Below are 25,099 nucleotides of genomic sequence, written 5' to 3' on the forward strand. Positions count from 1 at the left end.
GGATATGAGAGCAGAGTGCCAATAGCTACTTAGCTTGTCCATCAAGAAAGAAAAACTTTCTTAAATTCTCTTTTTAACTATTTTTTTAAAATGATATGTATGTTTTGTCTGCATGTGTGCCTGTGCACCACAAGCTTCTCTGGTGCCTGAAGAGGCAAGGAGGGGGCATCAGGTTCCCTGGAATTGGAGTCATAGACAGTTGTGAGCTGGCATGTGTGTGCTGAGACTTGAACCAAGGTTCTCTGAAAGAGCAGCCAATGCTCTTAACTGCTGAGCCATCTCTCCAGCCCCATAAAATTCTTATTTCAGACATGTTTATACCAGGCTTGTGTATAATATTGTGGGCACTATGGCTACTTAACAAATTACCCCTAAACTAAATGGTATTAATAGTCATTTACTGTGCTCACAGATTCATTGGATCAGGCATGTGAATAGAAAACAGCTAGACACTGTGTCTCCACACCACTGTCTGGGGCTGGATCACCAAGAGGTCTTTTATCCACCTGCTGACAGTTAATGCTAGTAGTTGACTATTGGTCCTTGGGTTTTGTCCATGTGGGACCTGCCCTATATATGTGGGCTACTTTAACACATCCCAGCATGACAGATGGCTAAGTTCTTAGTGAAGAGTTTAGAAAGACAAGGATAAACAGACAGAAAAAAAAAATCCATCTTATTATCTAGTCCTGGAAATCACTCTGTATCACTTCTGCATGAACTGCCAGTCAGAGCAAACACCAGCCTTCAGTGAGATTCATTCATGTCAATGGTCAGAGCGAATGATGCAGACCCCAGCCATCCCTCTGCCTGGGAGGAATAAGAAGTGCATGTGGGATGGAAATGGGCACCATGGGCTTTGGGGTTCGAATCCATCCTGTAAAAAAACCACAGGACCGTTTCAGTTCCTGCATCTCTGACGTCAGGTTGGAGAGTTAACTATTCATGAAAGCAGACAGGAAAGGAAGGGCAACACCAACTTGAGCCAGCAAACTTCATCCGTGCAGTCTGCCCTGTTCCTGGAAAAGACACTCACACCTGAATGACACTGATATCCACTCACTGAGGAATAGACACTGAACTCTGCCTCACCAGAGAAACTCACACTTCTCTTCACCTCCATAAGCGTCCCACTGAAGAGATATGGACTAGCTAGAGGCTCAACTCAAGAAGCAAGTGGTCCTGTTGAAAGCTCTATGGGACATAGTCTCCCACCATCCTGTACACAGACAGCTATATCAGAATACCCCCAACTCTGCCTTCCTCAAAACAGGCAACTCTTCATTGGGGTCTGTAGCCTTTGGTGCTAATGTCCACATAAAAGAGTGAAGCAGAAACAGCATTCAGAAAAGAAAACACTAGATATGTTGGTAACCGTGCCTTTAAAACCAAGCAGGACATGAGAAAAATCTTGTATTTTTTTCCACCATAAAACACTAAGGAGTATAGATATAGAAGGAGCTTGTTCTTTACTAGCCTAGTTTTTCTCTACAAATTCTTAATCATTTAACAACTACAATTTAAAGACACAAATGAATATACCATCACTAAGAAGCAGAAGCCATGAATGCAAACATGACTCAATTTGCCAAAGAATTAGAAAGGAAGGCATTAGGCAATCCTCCCCATAACTGGTAAAAAGAAAGAAAGAAAGAAAGAAAGAAAGAAAGAAAGAAAGAAAGAAAGAAAGAAAGAAAGAAAGAAAGAAAGAAAGAAAAAGAAAGGAAAGAAGGAAGGGAGGGAGGGAGGGAGAGAAAGAAAGAAAGAAGAAAAAGAAAAAGTGAACTTCAACAGAATTTACCAATGCCTCGGAGCTATTTTTTAACATTTAAATAGGAACTTATGCAGAGATTTCATTATAATAGAGCTATACAAGTCTCAGTCTCGACCAGCTTCCTGATGTGGCTGTCCACAGGCATCGTCACTTAATCAGGACCAGTTGCAAGGACGCCGCCACTGTCTCCATTGTATTCAGGATGGACGCCAGCACGATCAGACAAGAACATAAGCAGAGGTGTGAGAAGAATCAAAGCACCCCCACTTTGAGGCCACGATGGGACACCCGGGACCCCAAAAGAATCCATGGCAAACGCTGGCGCAGCTGAAGAAGAATTCAGTAAAAGAGCAGAATTCAAAATTAACATAAGATAACCATCATGAAAGACCAATGACACACTCTAGGCACAGAGAGAGACACATGTTGTCATGCATTGCTGGTGGGCATGCAAAGTAGTAAACCACCTATGAGAAGAGGTATGATCATATTTACCAAAGTTACATGTTTACTTAGCTTGTGGTCCCCCCAGAATCTTATTCCTAGTCAAATATCCCAAATAAAAATTCATAAAAATGAAATTTTAAAGCATTCAAAACAGGAAGTGATGAGCAATCTTTAGCATGATGGACATACAAGAGACAAGACACTGTGATAGACAAAAAGACTACCACTCATCCAGCACTGCTGGTAGCAACAAAGAACTAATAACCAGCAGCAACATGGAGGTGGTTAAACTAGTCAACTGTCATAGCCACTGGGTGCAACTCTACACAATGAAGAATACTGAAGTGTATGTCGTGTCTACTGTGTTTTCTCATCTCCAAATGTGGTGGTTTCCATGAGAATGTCTCCATGCACTCAGATGTTTGAATACTAGGTCCCTAGTTGGTGGCACTGTTTGAGTAGGTTTAGAAGGCATGGCCTTACTAGAGGAAATAAGTTACTGAGGGTGGGTTTGTCACTTGGGAGTTTTAAAAGCCACATGCAATTCCCAGTGTGCTCTTTGCTCCTGGCTTTCAGTTCAAGATGGAAGTGCTCATCCTGCTGCTCCGGGTGCCATGCGGTCTTGCTGCTAGGCTTTCCCACTGTAATGGTGATGAACTCTTACCCCTCTGGAATCATAAACCCTTCCTTTCATAACGTGGCTTGGTCATGGTGTTTTATCCCAGCAACAGAAAAATAACGACTACACCACAATATGAATTTTGTTGGGGGGGAAAAAAGTAGAGAAAAGCAGACTAGCTATAGTGGTGTACATGTGTAATCCCGGTACTCAGGGGTCAAGACAAGAAGACTGTGAGTTCAAGGCCAGTACAGCTATGTAGCAAGGCTCTGCCCTAGGAAAAGGAAAGAAAAAAAGGGGGGGGGCAGGCTATGCACAGTAAGCTACTGTTATTCTCATAGGAAAGAAATGGGGAGGAACATGCACTGTGTGTGATTTATTGGCTGTTAATCTAATAGGAAAGGAACCAGGATGAACATGCACACACAGGACAGCTTAGAGAGTTTATTTTAGCTAATAGTTCCCATGGAATAGATGCCCATAATGGCAGGGGATGCAAAGCAACAGATGGCTAGAGCAGGAAGCTGAGAGATCACACCTCAGTCTCCCACAGGAAATAAGGGAAGTGAACGAGAAGTGAGGCGAGGCTAGAAACACTAAAAACCCACCCCTGGTGACATACTTCCTCCAGCAAAGCTGCTGGTTGTGAAGGTTCCATCACTTCCCAAAACACCACCACCAACTGGGGACCAACTGTTCATCTATGAACCAATGAGGGACATTTCTCTGTAAACCACGGCAGAAGGCTAAACCAACCAAAACAGAAGAACAAATCCACTTCCAAAATGAGGTTACCTATGGAGAGAAAGGAAAGCCATAAGGGAGCAAGCCGGACTTAAATGAATCTGTCTTATTTTACATATCATCTTTGGAATTATGTATTTTCCTTAACCATAAAACAAGGACCATAGTGAACACAGAATTCTCCATGTGCCCTTGTCGTTAAGGCTCCGAGCACATCAGCATGAAAAATGGAATTGGTAGAAATGGCATGACCATCTGAAAGGTAAGCAGATTTCCAGGGAAGAAGTGGTTAGAGGCAAAGCCAGAAAAAGACATTTGGAGGAGCGGAGCCTTATCACTCACCTCAACTCTGCTCTCAGCTTCGTGCTCAGCAGCCGGGAAGTACACCACCTCCTGCACTTCGTCTCTAGGCCGTGCAGAATTTTTCCCAAACACCACCAAACCATCCTTAGCTCGAGGTGGCAAAGCCACGAAACAGTAACTTGGAGGAGCGCCAGACATCCTGCAATGAGAAGAGCGGTGAAGGCTCCCACAGCAGGCTGGCAGGGGACACTGCCACTGCCTGTGCATGGCTTGCACATCAGCAGCTAATGCAGGCTGACTATTAAACCGCTTGCAGCTAACTCAGGACAGGATCCTGGCTGGCATATTCATCTGGGGAATCTGAAGTAGAATTTGCACAGTTGCAGAGACCACGCATGCCTAGTCCTTCGTGGGGCTAAGTAAACTCAAATTGGCAACAGGCCATAGCGGCAGCCGAAAAAGAGCAGTGATGTAAGAGAAAGGAAAAGAGGTTATTGTTCCTGGCATCACACATGTGAGTGTGCGCACACACACACACACACACACACACACACACACACACACACACACCACACTGCAATCTGTCACATGAATAAATGAATAAATGATATACAGTTGTCTTTTGGTATTCCAGGAGATTGATGCCAGGACCCTGCAGAAACGCCCAAGTCCCTCATTTAAAAGGGTACAGTATTTGCTTATAACCTATACACATTTCCTGCAGGCTTTAAGTCATCTCTAGATTGTTTAGAATGCCTAACACAATGTAAATGCTACATAAATAATTCATATACTATACGGTTTGGAGAATAATTAGATGAAATTGCCTGTGCATGTTGAGTTCAGTTCATTCCCCCGTGCTGTATTTCTGACCCTCAGTTGTCTGAGCCTACACACATAGAACCAGCAATGACAGTGAACCAACTCTCCCTTGTAGAAGTACCATGGACCAGAGATACATGGTGGCCACTACTTAACAGATTTGGGCATTATTTGGAAAATGATTTGGAGATTTGAAAGGTATGGCCACTCTTTTAAAATAATGTTTACTCTGCCTCAATGGCATAATATACAAGTACTTTGGGTTTTCCTCCACCGATATTGGCTCCTGGGCTGACTTGTTCTCACTTTCCCTGAGTGGGGATAGGATGCAAACATGCCCAGAGATTCCTTGCACCAATAACTCCAACAGCTAAGCCCAGCTCAGTTCTCAACTTGAGTTTCCATCTCCTCCACCCAGCTACCTCTCTGATGTCCAAGGCTGATCTTTCTCAAACTGGATCCCTTCTCCCAGATCTCGGGGCCAGCTCCACCATCCATCCTATTAGAGGGCTGGGACTCAGAAATCATCCTTACCATCTGCTTCACCATCTCTTACAGCTCTCTGGGAATTAGCCATTCCCTTTCATCCCAGCTGCCGCCGCCACCGCCGCCGCCACCACCACCAACACACACACACACACACACACACACACACACACACACACACCATCATCTCTAGTCAGGATCACATGGGAACCCTTCAGGAATTTCTGAAAAACCTGTTTCCCACTTCAAAACATTCTCCACACTTCAGCCAAAGCAACTTTTTAAAAAAAGAATGCATTCGATCATGTAATCTCTGCCTTACATATTTGAAAGTTTATGACAGCTCTTAAAACAAAGAGCTGATGAATAAGGTCTGATCAGTATTGTTCCCCTGCCTCAGCTTCACCTCACTACTCACCCTCCACCCTCAGCAGCGCACAGGCCTCTTCCCAGTTCTCCAGCATCCCAGGGCCTTTGCTCCACTCCCACCTCCACCCTATTCCATGTTCCCTATGTCTCTGAGTAATTCTCACAGCTTCCATTTAAGTTCCAACACCATCCTAACTTATGTGATCACGCTACACCTCCCACAAAAGCCTGTCCTTTACTTTTGAAGTAACAACCACAATCTGAAATACCTCTCCAACCATCTCATTATCAACAATTGATAGTCTCTCCCTCTAAAGACCACACACAAAATGAAAGCCTCAAGTCTTGTGTGGAGTAGGTTTTCAATAAGCAAGTGTTCCTCTCTTGTTCTCTAGCATTCCACAAACTGGAGTTTCTGTCTGCAAGTATCTGCTTTGCCATCTCAGCACCTGGCCTGAGAGCCCATTCCCTTGGTCTGCTTGCACAGCAGGATCTGCTTCAAAGCTGCTTTCTTTCCAGGAGAGTTCCAATTAGTCAGCATCCATGAGTACTAACACACTCAGTTGGTTTTTTTTCCCCCTAGAATAACATACATTCATTGCTTGTAAATATATTTATTCATCTGCTTAAAAAAAAAAAAAGCCCTTGAGGGCAGGACCCATGCCACCCAATTACAGTGCCCCCTCCTCCAAGTCCAGTGTTAAAGACACTCACTGAGTCCACTTTCTGTCTGGGCCATCATTTGCCCAACTGAATGCATTGTGTTTTGTGAGTCCAGAATTCAACAGAAGTAAAGCAGCAGCTCTAGACAGCAGTTCTCAACCTGTGGGCCTTGACTCAACCTTTCGAGTCAAACGACCCTTTCACAGGGGTCACCTAAGACCGTTGAAAACCACAGACATTTACACTTACTGTTCATGACAGTAGCAATATTACAGTAGCAGTAAAAATCGTTAGTGGGGTCACCACAACATGGGGACTGTATCAAAGGGTCGCAGTATTAGGAAGGCCACCTCTCTAGGCTGACACTCAAAGCTCAGCTCTACCAGCTACCCGCTCTGTGACCATGGGCAAACCGACTTACCTCGCCAAGCCTTGGTTTCTCTTCTGCAGATGTTTTGTCTCACCTCACACACTTCTTCTTACAAATGTCAAAGTAAATGACCCGGAAGACATATTTTGTAAATGTTAAAGGCTGTGTAAGTAGAAAATGCCATGGGGGCTGACTTTTAAAATAGGACAGCACTCCAAACTTCCCCTGAGCAAGCCAGTCAAAATTGACTAGCTTCATTCACACCTACAGCAGCTATGAAGTCTCAGAGTCAGCCATGTTTAGAAACTACCTTACTAGTTCTATGTCCAGGCTACCCCAAGCACAGATCTTTCATTTATAAAAGGTATTTGCAGAATGCACAAAACCCAAGGGTTTTTAGCAAGCACCTATTCCTCTGCTTGCTCAGCAAGTCAGCTGGGTCTTTGGGTCAAGTGACCATGAAGAGGACACAGACAACAGAAGCCAGCCAAGGAAGGTAGGGATCATGGAGGCTGGCTTTTTCATTGGGTTTTGTTGATATCGAGGAATTCTAGAAGGTAGTGTAATCAATCAACCAATCTCTCTCTCTCTCTCTCTCTCTCTCTCTCTCTCTCTCTCTCTCCCTCCCCACCCTATGTGTGTGTGTGTGTGTGTGTGTGTGTGTGTGTGTGTGTGTGTGTGTGTGTGTGTGTTTAGCTAGAAGAACCCACAAACTACCTCACAACCATCAGCTGAGCTAACTGTCAACTTAATGTGCCTGAGTCCCATCTACTAGCCTCAGAGATGACTCGGCCAGACTCCTAGACCAGCTAATGGTTGAAAAGTCATGTCTCCTCTCTCCAGCATGGTGACCACTAGGTTTAACAATTTACATTTCAGCTGCCGTATGTGACATCTAAGAACTCTGATAGATGGAGCAGCCATACTATTTCCAAAAGAAACCCAGAAATGGAGATTTCCACATCAAGGTTTCTGCTAATCCCAAAGTACTTTGAAAACACTCCCAATTAGCCCAGTGACTAAATATGTGATCAGCCACCAAAACTGAATGATTGCCAGTTGTACAGCATGGTAGGAGGCCTACCCCTTTCATCCTAGCATTCTGAAGGAAAGAGGAACTCTGTGAGTTCAAGACCAGCATGGTCTACATAACAAATTCCAAGCCATCCCGGACTACATATTGAGACCCTGTCCCAAAACAAAACAAACAAACTACCCCCACCTTCACCTCCCCAACCCCTGCTAAAATTAGGAAAGAAGAATGGGATGCTTCTGGAGACTGGAGAAAAGGTCAGGAAGCAGCAACTGACTGGTCTCCAGTAGCTCTGGAGAAGGCACTGGACATTCTGAACCGATATTCTTTTTACCACGATGTGAATACCATGGTGCTAAGGAGGACGACCTCATTTTAACCTAGAACGTTTTGTTTACTTCCTCTCTTTGGTTTATGAGTGATTTTTTGATGCCTCCATTTTTTTCCTTCAAGTTCCCACCCATTTCCTTTACGCAGGCTTGGCTTCCTAGCCCACAAAAGAGTGCTAAGTGTGCAGGAGAAAGTCCACGAGGCCTCAACCTTACACAAAGAACTACAGCAACTGAGTCATGCTGGGAGCAGGAGAGGTGGTCCTCCGAGGAAGAGCACACCAACTGGTTATCCAGTGCCAAATAGTCAGCCCTGCAAACATACATACAAGTAACATTATATGGATTCAATAGGTTTTATTTAGGAATATATATGTATATACAAATACATATATGCATGCAATAATGATTAGTGAAAACAGAACAGAAGAAGAACAGAAAAAACTATATGGGAAGTATGGGGGGTAAGGTAGAAATGTTGTAATAACATTATAATCTTTTTTTTTTAAAAGCTGTATGTGTGTGAGGGGGTAGGAAGAGACTCACTGGTGGCAAAGGTGGCATCCCTGTGCCACTAAGACAGCACTTCCCAGACCCCATGCTGTGTTCCTCTTGTGGGTTACAGGATGGAATATGTGCATCTCACACAGTAAGGGTCAGTAAGGTCATAAGCACTTCAAAGCCAGGCTGTATATATTTGCACAGACACATATGTGTAGACACTGAATTGACACAGCGTTCCACATTCACTGTGGGTTTCGAGGGAAAAAGCCTTAAAAGCAGCTGGCTGAGGGGGTAGGCCTATTGAATATGGCTGCTTTGTGGCAAAAGCTAATTAGGACTCTTGCCAGGTTAGCAATTCAGTTCTAATTAATGAAACACTCCAATTTAACTCCCATCAATGGCGACGCTAACAGGCATCTCCCAAGTCCACGTTGGGAACCTTTAAAGTGCATTTGTGCTCTCCAGGTTCTCTGAGTAAGTTCTTCAATTAGTTATTTAATGGCCATGCACTGGAGGAGAGAGGACATTAAAAGATAGGAAGCTGGGATAAATATCCCATTCGGAAATATACAAATGCCTTGTGACAGGTAGAGAAAGGAAGTCTGATTGGTTCTTAGCTGTCTCAGTGTGGAAAAATATCCGGTATGCTTTTTCCCACCCGTACCCCGCAGTCAGTTATCAGGGTAAGCCAGCAGCTTTCTGTCCAAATTAGCTCTTTCTGAGCAGTTGGAAGTCTCTTTCTTAGCTATTAGTAGTAGCTAGCCAGTTGTGGCTAATGAGTACTTGAAATATGTTTAGTGAAACTAAGGAACTATATTTTTAAATTAATTTAATGCTGGGCAGTGGTGGCACAAGCCTTTAATCCCAGTACTCGGGAGGCAGAGACAGGAAGGATCTCTGAGTTCAAGGTCAGCCTGGTCTATAGAGCAAGATCTAGGACAGCCAGGGCTACCCAGAGAAATCCTGTCTCAAACAAACAAAAACAAAACAAAATTTAATTTAAAATTCAGCAGCCAACCATATGCTAATGAATATGCAAATCAGAAAAATATACATGAGTATCTCTTTGCCCAATGTTTAAGACCTCAGATTATTTTCAGATCACTGGACATGAACATATGATGAAATACTTTAGAAGGATGCAAACTTTAAATACAAAATGTGTGATGTTTCCATACACCTTATATACATTGTCTGACTGTCTTGATGGAGCTACCATGTGAGGGTGGACATGAAATTGCCTGTTCTGGAGTCGTGCCAGACATGAAAAGTTGCACTCTTGGGTACACTAGCTGCTTTTCTCAAGATGTGACTACAGACCTGACAAGAAGCGCCTTAGCAGCGAAGGGTTTATTTTGACTCATGGTTCCATGGTGATCCAGTCCATCATGGAGGGAAAGGTAAGCTGACAGGCACACAAGGTGGCTGGTCACACTGGGTTCTCAGTCAGGAAACAGAATAACCAAGAAGTGACACCTGCTTCCAGTCACCCACTTCCTCCAGCTAAGCCCATCCTCTAGCTGGGGACCAAGTGTCCAAACATATGAGCGGAGTTGAGGTATTTCATATTCAAACCACAATATCAGATGTGGTGTGCCCAACCTGTACTATATGATTTCAGTCCCATCAAGGAACCAGAACAGCCAGACACCTAGAAATAGAAAACAGAACCACGGGGTGGGGGTGTGTGGGGGGGAGCAGAGTGGGGAGACTGGGGGCTGGAGAGATGGTTCAGCAGTTAAGAACAGTGACTGCTCTTCCAGAGGTCCCGGGTTCAATTCTCAGCACCCACGTGGTGACTCACAACCATCTGTAGCTCCAGGTCTAGGGGACCTGACACCTTCACACAGATGTACATGCAGGCAAAACACCAACGCACATAAAATAAAAATAAATAACCTTAGAAAGAAAGAAAGAAAGAAAGAAAGAAAGAAAGAAAGAAAGAAAGAAAGAAAGAAAGAAAGAAAGGAGAATGGGGATCGCAGGGTTTGATTGAAAAAGGGAAGGAAAGCACTTGCATCTACAAAAGCATTTGCATCTACAAAAGTACTTGCATCTACAAGATGGACAAAGTCCTGGAGAGCAGTTACACAACAGGGTGGATGTACTTAACGCTGTCAATTAGAGATGACATCAAGGACCATTGTATGTATATTTTACCACAATTCACATTCTAAAGTTAATATCTGCATGTGCTTGCTCTTCCATCCCCAGGACAGCTGCAGATCTGTTGCCATTGCTAAGCAAAGAATCCCTAGGCGCAGTCCTTAGCCCCCCATGGGACCTCCTCAGAATTCATGACTTCCTCTTGGGGACAAGACTAGAGCTCATTCAGTATTGGTGCCTCTACCAGAACTCAGCCTGTGCCCGGTGGCAGAAGGCTGGCCTGCAGGCTTGTGGGACTGGGTTTGTGCTCCTGTAACTAGGAAACCACTGCAGAATGTCTAGACAAGGAGGGAGGAAGCTGCCTGGGAGAAAAGAGCTTTGTCCTCAAGCTCAGGGAGGGATTATTGAAAACATGAATGCTCCGAGTCTGGCCAGGGGGTTCTTTGTATGGCTGCCAAACTGCCCTGGCCCTTTATCTCCACCAAGCTAGAGTGATCCTCATCAGTCACCTCGACCAATAAGAAGAAAGCCTTGAGTTACTGGAGAGGAAGAAAATGACTGTCTATATGAGCTATAGCTTGTTAGCTGTCATGCAAATAACTGTGCAAACTGCCTTTCCTTACACTGGAATGAAAGCCAATGGCCAGTGGGTCTTCCCGACTCCCCACCCTCCGAGGAACTTGGAATTCAAAGTCTGTGAAATTTGTGCCAGAGAGGCAAACAAATGATCTTTTTGGTGGATAAATTCATCTTTAAAATTATTGACATTGCTGCTGAATTGAAAATGAGGCAAATGATACTCATTTATAAATAGAGTCTTCTGTTATAGTTTTGCTATTGAAATAAGGACTACTGACATGTCTGGGAAAGGAGTTACCTAAAAAACGGGGGTGTGAGTTACCTCAGACTCAGCAAGCTCTGCCTACGAGAAGACAGATCTTACATGGTCCTTTGGAGTTCAGGAGGCTCTAGCATAAAGCTCCACAGCCAGGGGGTACGTGACCCTAGTAGCCATGGCTTTGATGGAGGGACTACCAAAAAGAGACCTCAGAAGGTGTTAACTAAGTGTGTAGCCAGCTCTCCTACACTGAAAAACAAAACAACAACCCCTATAATCAACTCAGAACAATAGAGGAGCTATTCTGGCTCACCATTTGGGAGGTTCTAGTTCATGGCCTACAGATCCCACTGCTTCTGAGCCCATGATTAGGCTTATGGCAGGCAGTGTTGCTCACTTCCTGATTGGAAATGAAAAAGAGAGAGGAAGAGGCTGAGCCTGCTACTGCATGAAAGACCCCCCACCCCCACCCCGCCCAGTGACCCATTACTCCCCATTGGGTAACTTAAACAATAATAGGTCCAGCCTATATTGTTTGCTCCCAGGGTCCATGGAAGTCTAACAACCAGCTGAGGATTCTAATCTGAGGGATATCAAATGAATCTAAGCACACTGAGTTCTTTAGTCCTTTCACTTTATTCTTCTAAGTCAATTCTATCCACTCAGTTTCTTTTCTGCTCTCATACTTAGCTCCTCTCGGTCCCTCCTGCTGTTCTCTCATGTCTACCTAGTTCTTTCCATCTTCTCCTCTTTATTCCCCCAACCATATATGTATATAGATCCATTCATTAACAACTTGTTAGTAAAAACTACAAAGTAAACCTTCAGAGACAAGTATTCTGATAAGATTCACACTTGGCAAAGACTGGGTCAGCTTAATTGGTGATGGACAGCAGCTGTAGGTTGTAAAAAGTTCTGGCTATATCTTAAAGGGATAGCTACAAAGGTTACAAGGAAAGAAATTAAACCAATGAGAGATTTAAGGAAATGGTAAAGAATATGTGTACTATTTTATGTGATTAATAATATTCGGACATGGTTAATCAGTTAACAGCCTTTTTCTGTTAGTCACCTGAACCTCAGGACCTATACATAATTAGTCTACTGAGCCTAAAGTCTTGCATTAAAAACTGGTGTAGAAATAAGCACAAAGTGTTAATTGTTTTTTTTTAATCAGAGTAGGGAGGTGCTGGTGGAGAAAGGGCAATATAGGTGCTATTGATCTCTTCAAGGACTAGGATATACCAAGGCCAGACACCTGCACTATTACTTCTGGGGAGTTTCGAACAAGGCCAGGCACCTGCAATTCCACGCTGTGAAAGTTCTACAAAGACACTTTGGCCAATATTTACCTTGTCAGTGGCTAAGAATGTAGAGTAAGACCTCTAAGTGTCTACAGTCCACATGGAACAATAGATTAGTATGAAGCATATTTTAGTCTGTTTCTATTCATAGAAATTGTACAGTTAAATAAGAAAACCATCTTCTAGATTATCCAGAAATGTCTGCCTATAAGATTGAGATGCAATCATGAGATTACATGTACACATAACATGGAGATGCACAGTAAATGGAGAGAATCATGACTGTTATTGCACAAGAAGTTTACAACATGAGACAGTCAGTTCATTCAAAAGGCAATAATTCCACAACACCTTGCGTGATGGTTTCCTCTAACAGAACCCTTAGTTCTGGTAGGTTAACCTTCTGAACTCTAGTTGTCACTGCTGTATACTCCACAGACTTTTGCTACCAGTGGTTCTCAATAACTAGGCCCACCCTTAAAAATTCTACCATCTCAGCGGTCAGTGGTGGCACACGCCTTTAATCCCAGCACTCCAGGGTAGAGGCAGGTGGATCTCTGTGAGTTCGAGGCCAGCCTGGTCTACAGACCTAGTCCAGCACAGGCTCCAAAGCTACAGAGAAATCCTGTCTTGAAAAACAAAACAAAACAAAGAAAGAATTCCACCATCTCTCAGTAGTGCCACAGGCTGGGAACACAGAGGACTGGGGGAACATACCAGACACTAACTACACAGAGCAACAGCAGGTTATGAGCCTGTGTCACCTCAAATCTCAGTCTGTCCCTTCTCTAGGAGATCATGAGGGGTCATGAACTCTTCTAAACTTGTAGCAAGAGCTAGAGGGTATATGCTAGCGCTCAAACATTTGCCTCTGACAGTTAACTGCCGGGTCTGTGGCCCACACGCTTCCCAGCAGTGCAACATGGGCCTGCAAACTGGCTGGTTTGAGCTGAAGTGTTACCCTTTGAGTCCTGAATTTGCAACTAACATTTTAAGACAGACATTCAGATGTTTGGCCTCTTCTGACAACTCAAAGGTCTGGCAAGATCTATTCACATCCTGCATGACTCCAAGACTGGAACTGGGTGGGAGAGACAGGCTAAGGTTCTCCCAACTGTCCCTGCATCCCTCCATCCCCAACCCAGGGCCAGTCAAACATCAACGGGATCTGGTTTGTGCAACTATACTCTTTTCTAAGGTCTGTCTAGCCCTGAAGCCCCATGTGCACTAGGGCATGAGACAGACATGCTGTAGAGATACACAGATCCTGTTTCCTATCCTGACTCCATTGATTAATTCTAAAACAGTGTTGTTTGAAACGAAGACAATCCCCCTACATGGCATAGCACACAGGTTTATGAGCGGTAATGGAACACACCTAGCACTGTGGCTACATACAGTGAGCACTCAATCAGTGCTTACTTCTTGTCTCCCATTATTTAGTGGTGATAATAATCCTAATTATCACCAATCCTACAGCACCCTTCTCAGTAGTGATTGGCATCTAGATCATCAGCTACATTCCTGTTCCAAAGTGCAGCTTAAGCATACTGACTATCCACTGACATGAAATAAAAGTACATCAGGGGATACTGTCAGCAAAACCAGTATTCTGGAACACTGTGGAACAAAGTTGGCTTCTTCAATAGTAACAATAAACAAAGAAAGATATTAAAAATGAAAAAAAAATACACAAACAAAACGCCCACAGATGGAGGGACAAAATTCCTTAAGATACATACCCAGTAATTACACTGAGCAGCACTTACTTGGATCCTAATTTAAATAAGTCATACAAAATCTTTTAAGGCAATTGGGCTAACGTGAACAACAAATAGATATTTGATGATATCAAGGAATGATTGTTAATGTCCTGTATAGTGTCATGATACTGTGATGACCTCCATTTAAAAACAAATGATTTTTTTTGTTGTTGTTGTTTTGTTTTTTTGTTTTTTGTTTTTCGAGACAGGGTTTCTCTGTGTAGCTTTGCGCCTTTCCTGGAACTCACTTGGTAGCCCAGGCTGGCCTCAAACTCACAGAGATCTGCCTGCCTCTGCCTCCCAGGTGCTGGGATTAAAGGCATGCACCACCACCGCCCAGCTAAAAACAAATGATTTTTAAAAGCCCATGTCTTAAATAGGTGTAATGGCCAACACCATCTAGCCTCACTAACTAAGAAGGCTGATCTGAGTGAATCATTGGAGCCCAGGAATTTGAGATCATGCTGGACAATATAACAAGACTCTGAGAAAGAAGAGAGAAGATTTTTAAAAAATCCTCATCTAAGAAGCACATGTTTTATAGAAACACACATATTATATAAACTGCTATAGAGGACATAATTTAGGATGCAGAAGTAGTGCTCAGAGAAAACAAAAATGGCTGAAATATAAGCTGAGCTAGGTGATGGGCAGGAACATGAGGTCTATTCTACTGCCCCTTTCTACTTGTGGATTCTTGAATTGTCCCTAGAATAGGCAACCTTTCAAGAAAAATAAGGCTCGGGGCTGAAGAGATGCTCAGAGGTTAAGAGCACTGACTGCTCTTCTAGAGCTCCTGAGTTCAATTCCCAGCAACCACATGGTGGCTCACAACCATCTATAATGAGATCTGGTGACCTCTTCCGGCATGCAGGCAGAACACTATATACATAATAAATAAATAAACCTTTTAAAGAAAAAAAAAAAGAAAAGTAAAGCTGGCTGGTGGTACATGCGTATAACCCAGCACTTGGGAGGCTGAGAGACAGGAAGATCACAGGTTGGCAGATACATAGTGAGACCCTGTCTCCAAAGTCCAAAATATAAAAATATAAAAGCAAAGGACATGTTTAGAATTCTTACAAGGTTAGAGGGAACACTGGGCTGATCCACTGGAAGGGATGCTTGCCTGCAATATGTACTTACTCAGATACCTTCTTGAAGAAGACATGTTGGGACAGGAAGGACAGGGAAGGGACATTCATTTGGCTTGGAATTATCATGCACTATGGGAAGAGTAGAGACTCAGGTGTGGCTACCTTTCCTACACCCCACCTTGTGTGTGTGTGTGTGTGTGTGTGTGTGTGTGTGTGTGTGTGTAAATTAGGAAATACATAGGGGGGGTAGCTACTGAAATGACGAGAGTTCACACAAATACGAATATGACCTCATTTAAATCATTGTTATCTAAGATGCTGAAAACAGTCCTAAGGAAATGTAAGGGAAGTGGGAAGAGGTACACAGTTCACAGGGCGACAGACAGTACTCTACGTGTATTTTCTCCAAGCATTTCCAATGTTTCTACATGACATTGAAAAGCCTGTAACCACAAAAGTTTTCAGTGGGACAGTTGCAACAAAATAATTGGTCACTCAGTTTACTGCAGCTGGTATCTATGGCCTGTGACAAGGGAGAGACTCTGATGGCAATTGGTGAGCAGTAAAGAGCACTGGCTGCTCTTCCAGAGAGGACTCGGGTTCGGTTCCCAGCACCCACACCCACTCACATTGTCGGTAACTCCAGCTCCAGGAGACCTGGTGCCCTTTTCTGGTCTCTGATGGGATTGCATGTACTTTGTGCACATACATACATGCAGGCAATCATTCATACACAAAATAAAAATAATTATTTTAAAAGGATTCTGAAGTGAAGAGGAGAAATAAACTGAATACAAGCTTTTTAAAATTATTTAATTCAGGAAAGAGTGGACACACAATTTAAGTGGGACCCAGGCCAGGGAGATTAGATAAATATGGTCAAATCAAGTTCATTCTAAGGAAGATATTCTCTTATACATGGCAGGTTGGAAAGTAATTCCCCATTTTTCAAACAGGACGAGGAGGGAGAGCAGAGAGGGAAAGAATACAAGATGCTAATGACATGGGTTAGAAATACAGTGTCAGGATAATTACTTTATAGCTACAGTAAGGCTGCTTCAGAGAGTCAGACAGACCCTCGTTCTGGATTCTGTTCTTGCATATATTAAGTTCTTCATATGTAACACGGACCATGATGTCAACCATGCATAGCTATATGCAGATCCATTTGGAAGAAAAGTCCATTAAGAAAAAGACTACCGGACAGGCATGATGGTGCACACCTTTAATCCCAAGTGGATTTCTTAGTTCAAGGCCAGCCTGGTCTACGGAGCAAGTTCCAAGACAGCCAGGGCTACACAGAGAAACCCTGTCTCAAAAATAAAAAAAAAAGAAAGGAAAGAAAAGAAAAAGACTACCCTAAGAACAGAGTCCTAGAGGTAAAGGAGGAAAAGTGTGTTAGAGAGCGCAGAGGCCCTTGGTCATTGCCTAGAGCTCGCCCCGTGGGAAACCCCGAGAGCAACCATGAAAGTCACCTCCGGGCCCTTTCATCCCTTCTGATCTCATTCCCAACACTGCTGTCACTGTGTCCACTGATTTGGCAGATTGCTTTGAATCACGACCTTCCCATCCCACCATCTGTCTTCCTCTCCATCTAAACAATGTGCTGTCTATTCTAATCTTTGGCCATTAGTGTGATTTGAAGCATACCTGTAACTCTGTAAACTGGGGCTTTAAAAGCAATCCTCCCCATTGTTCTTAAAATGGAAGCTTAGAATTTACTTTCGCTGTAAAGCAAATGGCTAAAATATCCACTTTCTACAGAAGACATAAAATAATGTATATTACTATATAAATAATACAAATGGTGTGAAATGAGATGATTTTACAATCTACAAAATGAAATTTAAAACTTCTTATAAATATCCATTAGTGCTGGGACTATTTATTGGGTTTTACCATTAACATTTTCTTCCAATTTTATTATCAAAAAATAATCTAGATATTAAATGTGCATATATTAGTATTATATGCACACAAATATACATGTGTATACATACATATAAATATGTACAGAAATACAAGCATATGTGATGACAGATAGATACATAGACAGACAGAAAGTGACCTGAAAGGATTATTCTGTAACTCACAGTTGAGCATAAAGGTGTAATAGAGAAACAGAAACTTTAAATTTCACTTTCTCTGGTTATGCAGCCTTAACCTGTTTTTTAAATAGTGAGGTCATATTCCTTTATTGGCCCTTCAAAAAAAAAATTTTTTTTTAAATCGGATTACTTTGGTGAGTAAGAAAGACATTTTAAGATATTCCATTAACTATTTCAGGTCACTAGGTCAACTACTGAATATAATCAAAAAACACACGAGGGCCTCAAGAACATACTTGGCTCCTGATTGCTACATTTTAATTAGGAATTTTCAGCCAGATGAATTGCCAACAAGTATTTCGAGCATATAACCACTCACAGGTGTATGTTCAGCTCAGGGGACAGGAAGCCAGGGTGTTCTCAAGGTCTTTGTCTTTAGAAGAAGGGTGTGCCTGTGTGACCAGAGAGGGTAGTAACCTGATTTCAACAATGATCAAATCCCTGGGGAGCTTTCCCGACATCTTGCTCACACAAGGGAGCAGAGGAACAAACAGTGAGACATAGGTGAAGCATATACAGTCAGTTAGAACAGAAGAATTACCTCAAATCCTTTTCCCAGGTTCAGGTGGGGCTCGGCTATCATCTTGTCATCCTGACTGAAAGACTCAGCCTGAATGATGTAGGGGAGTGATGCTGGCGAGCGGAGACAGGCAGAGATGACTAACACACCACTTAAGTTCTTACCCTCTTGGACCTCAAGAATCTCACTTGCTACAAAGGGAATGGGAGCATGCAGCCTTGGTGATGCCACCAACAGGAACCTTATAACCACGTCTAAGAGCCGCCCGCCTAGAAGAAAGCTCTTATAAGGCTAAGATGGAGGACAGGTGTGGGAGCAAGAGAGGAAGAGATGTACAGGATGGAAGAAGGCTATGCCTAGCACTCTGAGAGAGGCATGAGGGCTAGGCTGTGGCTGATCAACCTCAGAGATGAACTAAATTGTAAGATTTTATGTGGACAGAGGAGATCTAAAGGGCAGGGACATTCCATTTCTTTGCTGTAAATATCCAGTGTTAGTTAGAGCTGTTAATCCTCCCTAAATGAATCTGTGGAGTCAACATGGCAGCAATCAACATTTAAATAGGGCTTTAAGACAAAGTGTGTCCAAAATGATCTTGAGGGCTCAGGGCTCAGTGGTGGAATGCATGCTTAGAGCCTTGTTTCAGTTCTTGGGGCATGCCCCAGAATCTATGAAAGAAAGGGGAGACTGATGTAGAAGTCTCAGAAGTGAAAACCAATGAAGTAGGCTTAGCCCTGCATGATGTTAAACTACCTGACAAAGTTTTGGTTTTAAGATGGTTTGACAATGACACAAACAGAACAGACTGGAGGGTCCCGAAATGCAGCCGTGCATGGTGATGAAGTCTGTTTGAAACTCAGGGGAAGGATGCTTTAGAGGCTCTGAAAAACACGGACTCTCAAGTTTTTAAGCTGTTTTAAAAACTCGTAACATCACAATGTCTGGATACATATTAAAATCTCATTAAAGAAGGAAAAGCCTGCTAAGTGCTTCAGTTTCATCCCAGTTGCTGTGTAAAAGTGCTCTTGACAAAAGCAACTTCAAGGAGAAAAGGTTGATACTCTACCTCCAGTTCTAGATAGTAGTCCATCACGGCCGGGAAGAGAAGGCAGGCACCTGAATTGGGTAGTCTCAGGTAGACTGAATGTATGCCTAGTACTCAGCTTGTTTTCCACTCTTAACCCAAACCCAGGGAATGGTGCCCCCCACAATGGGCTGGTCTTCCCACACCAATTAAGATATCAAGACAATCTTCCAGAGAATTGCCTATAGGCAAACCTAATCTAGACGATCCTTCATGGAGACTCTCTTCCCAGATGGCTTTAGTTTTTTGTTTTGTTTTGTTTTGTGTTTTGTTTTGTTTTTGTCAAATTGACTATTAAAACTAACCATCACAGGAAGGAAGCAAAAATAAATAAATTGGTCAATAGAAAACAGGAAATATTATAGACTTATTTATAATATAACTTAAAATTCATATGACAAAACCTTTACAATATAATACAGGGAAACACATTTGTAACATCCACCAAAAAAGTTAACTTTTCTAATGTGTAAATAATTCTTATCAATCAATAAGAAAAACCCACTTCTAAAAAGAAAATATGCAAAGTCTAGATACCAGATCAACAAATACAAAGAGTCTTCTAAAGTGTTCTAAAAAATATTCAATTGTACCCATAACTGAAGAACTATAAACTAAATATAGTAATCATCTTAATATAAAAGGTTACCAACTGTTTAAAATTTGGTAATATTCAGTCTTGACCAGGGAGTGGGGAAAGTAATTGAATAATTTGGTAAAATCTAATTTACTTAATAGCTAAAAATCACACCTTGGGCATATCCACCAATCTACACAACAGTGTAAATTACTCTATTCTTCCGACTATAGTTTCATTGACTCCCACTACTATCCAGTCTGCTGCACTAAAGGAAAAAGTAGGCCCCGTGTTCGGTGCTCGGCTTGCAGCCTCATGTCTGTGAGCCTGTTTACCGTGGCATCACCCTCCACTTGTACAACGTGGGACACACGAGCAGAAAGGAGTCAAGAAGGCACCAGGTACAGAGAAATGGCAAGATGGCAGATTGCAAGAAAGAGTCCTCAGTTCAAATGCTTAGGCCTTGTGTTCAGTCTGGGTGACAGACCACAGACTTCTACCCAGACATCCTTGAATGCAGCAAGAACAATGACACAGTCAAGGTCCCTGCAGTCAGCGAGAGCAAGAGCAGGCCATGTGAAGGGAGCAGATCCTCATTTCCTTTTTCCAAAGGAGACAAAACAAGAAATGAGTGACGTGTTCAAGGACATACACCTGATTAGAATAGGGCCAGCACTGGGACCCAGGGACTCCAACTTGCAGTTGAGGCCCCTTTCTGCACTGGGCTGCAGTTCCCCTCATGTGGACATGTGAACATGGCCAGATCGGGATTGACAGGTTAGACTGAGGACGAGACAGGAGCATTAACAGTCCATCCCTGCCAGCACCCACTCCAGGGCCTCCAAGTTAAAGGACACTGCACAGTGTCTGCTTATTCTATTTCAAAGGGTCTCATAGGGCTGGGGTATAGCTCAGGATGTGTGGTTGTAGCTGTACTTGTCAACTTAACATAAACCACCTGGAAAAGAGTCTCCATGAGGAATCAGGTTGGCCTATGGGCAGATCTATGGGAGAGTGCCTTAATTAAATTAATTGATGTGAGAAGACCCAGCCCAGTGTGGGTGGCACCATTCTCTAGATAAGGGTCCCAGAACTGTATAAGAGTAACAAAATCAGGCTGAGCACAATCAAGCAAGCACATGAGCATCCATTTCCCTCTGCTTTGGAGCATGGATGAGATGTGAGCAGCTGTTTCAAGGCTGTGCTGTCTTGACCTCCCCACACCGTTTCTCCCTTAAGTTGCTTTTCGCTGGGGTGTTTTTATCACAACAGAAATGAAAGTAAAACAGAGCCCTGGCCAATGTGCACAAGGTTCTGGGTTGGATTCCCAGCACCAGAAAACAAACAAAACAAAAGAGAGAGAGAGAGAGAGAGAGAGAGAGAGAGAGAGAGAGAGAGAGAAATGAATCTCCTAACTGAGTTGTTCATGACCACCACAAATGTCTCTCTCATCCATTGTCATCAATCACTCACCCTGTTTAGTTTCTACCCAGCTGATCTCTCTCCTCCTGTCTCTTATATCTAGGGTCACAAGCAGTATCAGGAGCCTCTTGTTTATCTCCACTTCCTGACAATGACCCAGACCAACACTGCCCAACAGTATAATACAAGACAGACACGAGCCATGGGCACACAAGGTTAATACTGTATGGTAACCACATTTTAAAAGGTAAAGAGAAACTGGTGAACATTTGTAATAACATACTTTACTTAATCCAATATTTATAACATATTACATCAATAGCCTATCAATATAAAAATTACTAATGACAAATTTTACATTCTTTTTCACGTAAATTTTTGAGATCTGGTGCAAATTTTACACTCACAAGGCATCTCTATCTATGTTTTAAATGCTTAAAAGGCATAAAGCCAATGTCCACCATACTAGGTAGCGTGGAACTAGAAGTTCCGTGAGTCTTTTTAAAATCCCATTTGCTCACTTCTACGCTTCCTGTTCTCCAACAATGACAAACCTCACACAAGTCTGTCCAGGCAAGGGCTCTTGGGAACTACATTCCCAAGTTGTGCTTTTTCTTTTGTTTTTAGATTAGTGTTTGTTTGTTTGTTTGTTTGTTTTGAGACCAAATCTCACCATGTAGCCCTGGTTGGCCTAGAGCTCAATATATAGACCAGGCTGACCTCAAACTCATAGAGATCCAGCTGTTTCCTGAATGCTAGGATTAAAACCTTACTTGGGTTAAGGCTACACATTTTTAAAGCTTGTTATTTTCAGTTTCTTCAACATGTCTTCACATTCATGCTCTAATACAAGCAACAGTTTTAGGTGGCACATAACACGGCGGCATCTGTCTTCACTGTGGTGCCTTTCTCCATACCTGGCTCCTGTCTACCCGACTGTTGCAAGTCCTTGCTCCATTTACCCATTTCCTGCTACCCTCTTCTCTGTGTTGACTGGCTGGGGAAACAGAGTGGCAGAATTCCCATCCCCTCACCACCCTACAGGATGCTAACCCAACACAGAGGACCCATTCTGCTCTCGTGGACCCGGGGTCACTGATTCACAACTCAGAAAATTCAAGTTACAGAAAAACCCGGCTTCAGAACAGCCCTAAGCTTATTTCAAAACAGGTTTGTCATTTATTTTTACATAAAAGTAGATGCCTAGGCCACTCTGTTTCTTTGCAAAATAAATTCATCTAATAGCTGTCCAACAACACAAGACAAGCTACCAGTTTTTCAAAGGATCTATTTCCCACCTCAGAGATTTGGTTACAACTAAAATTGTAGTTCCTACATAGAGATGCAATGTCGTCGCTAAAAAAAGTGGGCTGAGCATAAGGTGGACATCTTCATGAAGTTAAACCGGCCTGGTTACTACATTGGGACTGTGGGGGAGGAGAAGGCATAATCCCTTAAACACCTGAGTTTTTAAATTTGTTAGTTTGCTTCCCTTTGCTCAGATGTTCAGGACCAATCCACTCGCCCCTTCAGACTTTGAAATGAGGCTTGTGGAACTGTGAACAGGAAAGCTGCAAGACCTGGCTTTGAGTCCTGGCAGTCAGCTGCAGCCATGGGCACCAGCTCAGTTATCCATTTATCCTGCTCTGTGCCTGTCCTGCGGCCCCCCAGCAAGCTCAATGGGTTCCCTCCAGCTCTGCCACCCCTAACCCTCAGGAATCATCCTCCTCTCTGTTCATGATCCCCAAAGCACCTGCTTCCTCGCACACTTCCTCTTTCCTAAAAGACAAGATGGCTGGCAGCCCTGCAGTGAAAAGGGAAAGATAAGCTGCTTTATGGGAAAAAAAAAAAAAATCCTGAAATGAGTCACCTTTCAAGAATTTGCAATCCTAGTGCCTGGGTGCTGTCATGCTAAGTCAGTCCTCCTAGTGAAACGCACTGTATTTGTTATGTGCACTGTTCTCCGGTGGTATTTACACTGTACACCCGTCCTTTATAAGAGCCACTTGTAGGTACAAAGTATGTCAGCTGTGCAGTTACAAGCTGCACAGTGGACTTTAAATGAGCCTAAAGAAAATCAGATCAAAAGAGAGTTTCGGTTAGGTTTGTACCAGCTCTTGACAAGTTAGGGAAAACAGCTGCAGCTCCCCAAACTTCCCACTTGCTCAAATTTAACCAGCTCTAAGAACACTCCCGGCCTATACCCAGGAGAGCCTTTCCTCCCCCTGATTCTCTCGGCAGCTCAAGTCAGGGGCCCCAGTTGCTGTTGGCTGTGGTCTGCTAGGGTTCCGCCTGGCCTGATTTTTCATGCTGCCATTTTGAATTAGCATAGGTTTCCACGGCAAGTGATTATCTTTCAGGCAGGCGTGAAGCACAGTACACACACACACACACACACACACACACACACACACACACACACACACACACACACCAGAAAGAGGCACTTAACAAGCTACAATTACACAGAAAAACCATATTATTTAACGGAACCCTACTAGGTCAGCTTGGGAGACAGAAAATAGTAAGTTGCCTTAAATACAAATGGGTGTGATCGACATTTTTATTCCTAAGTTCTAACTGATTCTCTAAAATTCAAACATCCCTCTTGCCCTATAGACCTCACAGTTGTTGCTAAATAATTATGTCGGGACAGAAAAAACAAAACGAGGAGATAAAGGTAAACTGGGGTGGACTGTTAGCAAGGGTCTAGACATCTGCTGTGACCCCACCCCAACTGCAATGCAGGGGTGATGCCGGGGGCGCGGGGAGAGGGGAGAGAGCAGTGTCAGGTCCCAGTGCATTGGCCTTTGGGAACAACCGCAGATCCCGGGACTCTGCGGGGGCGGCCCAGGCAGCAGCCCCATCAGGCGCCGCAGGTGCATTACACCGGGAAGGAGCCAGGCTTTCTGGGCTAGCCACGCCCGCCAGCCCTAAACCCCCCGGAGCCAGCCGGGGAAGCACAGAGACACTTCACCCGGCTGCAACTTAGCGCACAGGAAAATCAGCCCCCGGGGTTGTAAGACTGAGAGGGAGGTGTGGGAAGGATGCCTGGTGGAGAGCAGGAGCAGGTTCTGACCAGGCTGCAGTAGCTTCGTCCTCGCAGTCCCTGGTCTTAAGTCACGCCCGACCCAGGCCACCTCTCAACTGCTCTCCTCCCTCCTGGCCTGCAATCGGGAGGGGAGGCACGGGACATTAGAACGGCAATGGGAAATGTGGTGATTGCCCAGGGGAAGAGCAGCAGCCCGCGCCCTGCGCTCCCCGCGTAGCCTGAGGCTCACCTGCTAAAGCAGCGGGCTCGGGCCGGGTCCTTTGGTGCTGATGCTGAGACTGCCGAGTTAGGGGCGCTGCGGCGGCAGGGTTACTGCGTCTGCATCAGGGGCTGCAGCGGCAGTAGAGCAGGCCACCGCCGGCGCTTCCCGATCTCCAGACTCTGAGCTCTCCAGCCCCCTGCTAACAGCTGGGTGGGTCACGTGACCGCAGGCCCACCCTCCCGCCTCCCTGCGCTCAGGGCCCCAGGACTAGACTGTGTTGACTGTCACGGCCTCAGAGCCTGCCCCTCCAGGGAGGGGAGAGGACCAGGAGCCCCAAGAGCAGCAGAGAGGGCGGGACTCAATCAGAAAGTGGCTACCTCCTTTCTAGATTTTTATTTCTTGGTCGCAGCTCTCTCAGAGGGAAGAGCAGAGCTTTAAGGAGCCAGGCCCAGCTTCCTCCTGGCAACATTTTTACTGTCCCTGGTGTTTGGTCGATTGTCAGAACCTTGGTGCCTAGGGGAGAATTCCCTGTAGAGATCTGTGTTCTGTATCTGCTTGACTCA

At 43.9% G+C, this 25,099-nt stretch overlaps 1 protein-coding gene across 1 annotated transcript in view; it reads right to left on the reverse strand.

The window, feature by feature from the left end:
* The window catches only part of Scrn1 (secernin 1), a 64,763-nt gene extending 39,926 nt beyond the window's left edge, over positions 1-24,837 (reverse strand). Inside the window, exons 1-2 of the mRNA XM_036181001.1 lie at positions 24,564-24,837; positions 3,927-4,086 (exon numbers count right to left, since the gene is read on the reverse strand). Of these exons, the coding sequence (XP_036036894.1) occupies positions 3,927-4,085 (159 nt within the window). The 5' untranslated portion in view covers position 4,086; positions 24,564-24,837. The remainder of the gene's footprint in view (positions 1-3,926; positions 4,087-24,563) is intronic.
* Between the last annotated feature and the right edge of the window lie 262 nt (positions 24,838-25,099).

Source organism: Onychomys torridus, chromosome 3 (assembly GCF_903995425.1).
Source record: "Onychomys torridus chromosome 3, mOncTor1.1, whole genome shotgun sequence".
Lineage (NCBI taxonomy): Eukaryota > Metazoa > Chordata > Mammalia > Rodentia > Cricetidae > Onychomys > Onychomys torridus.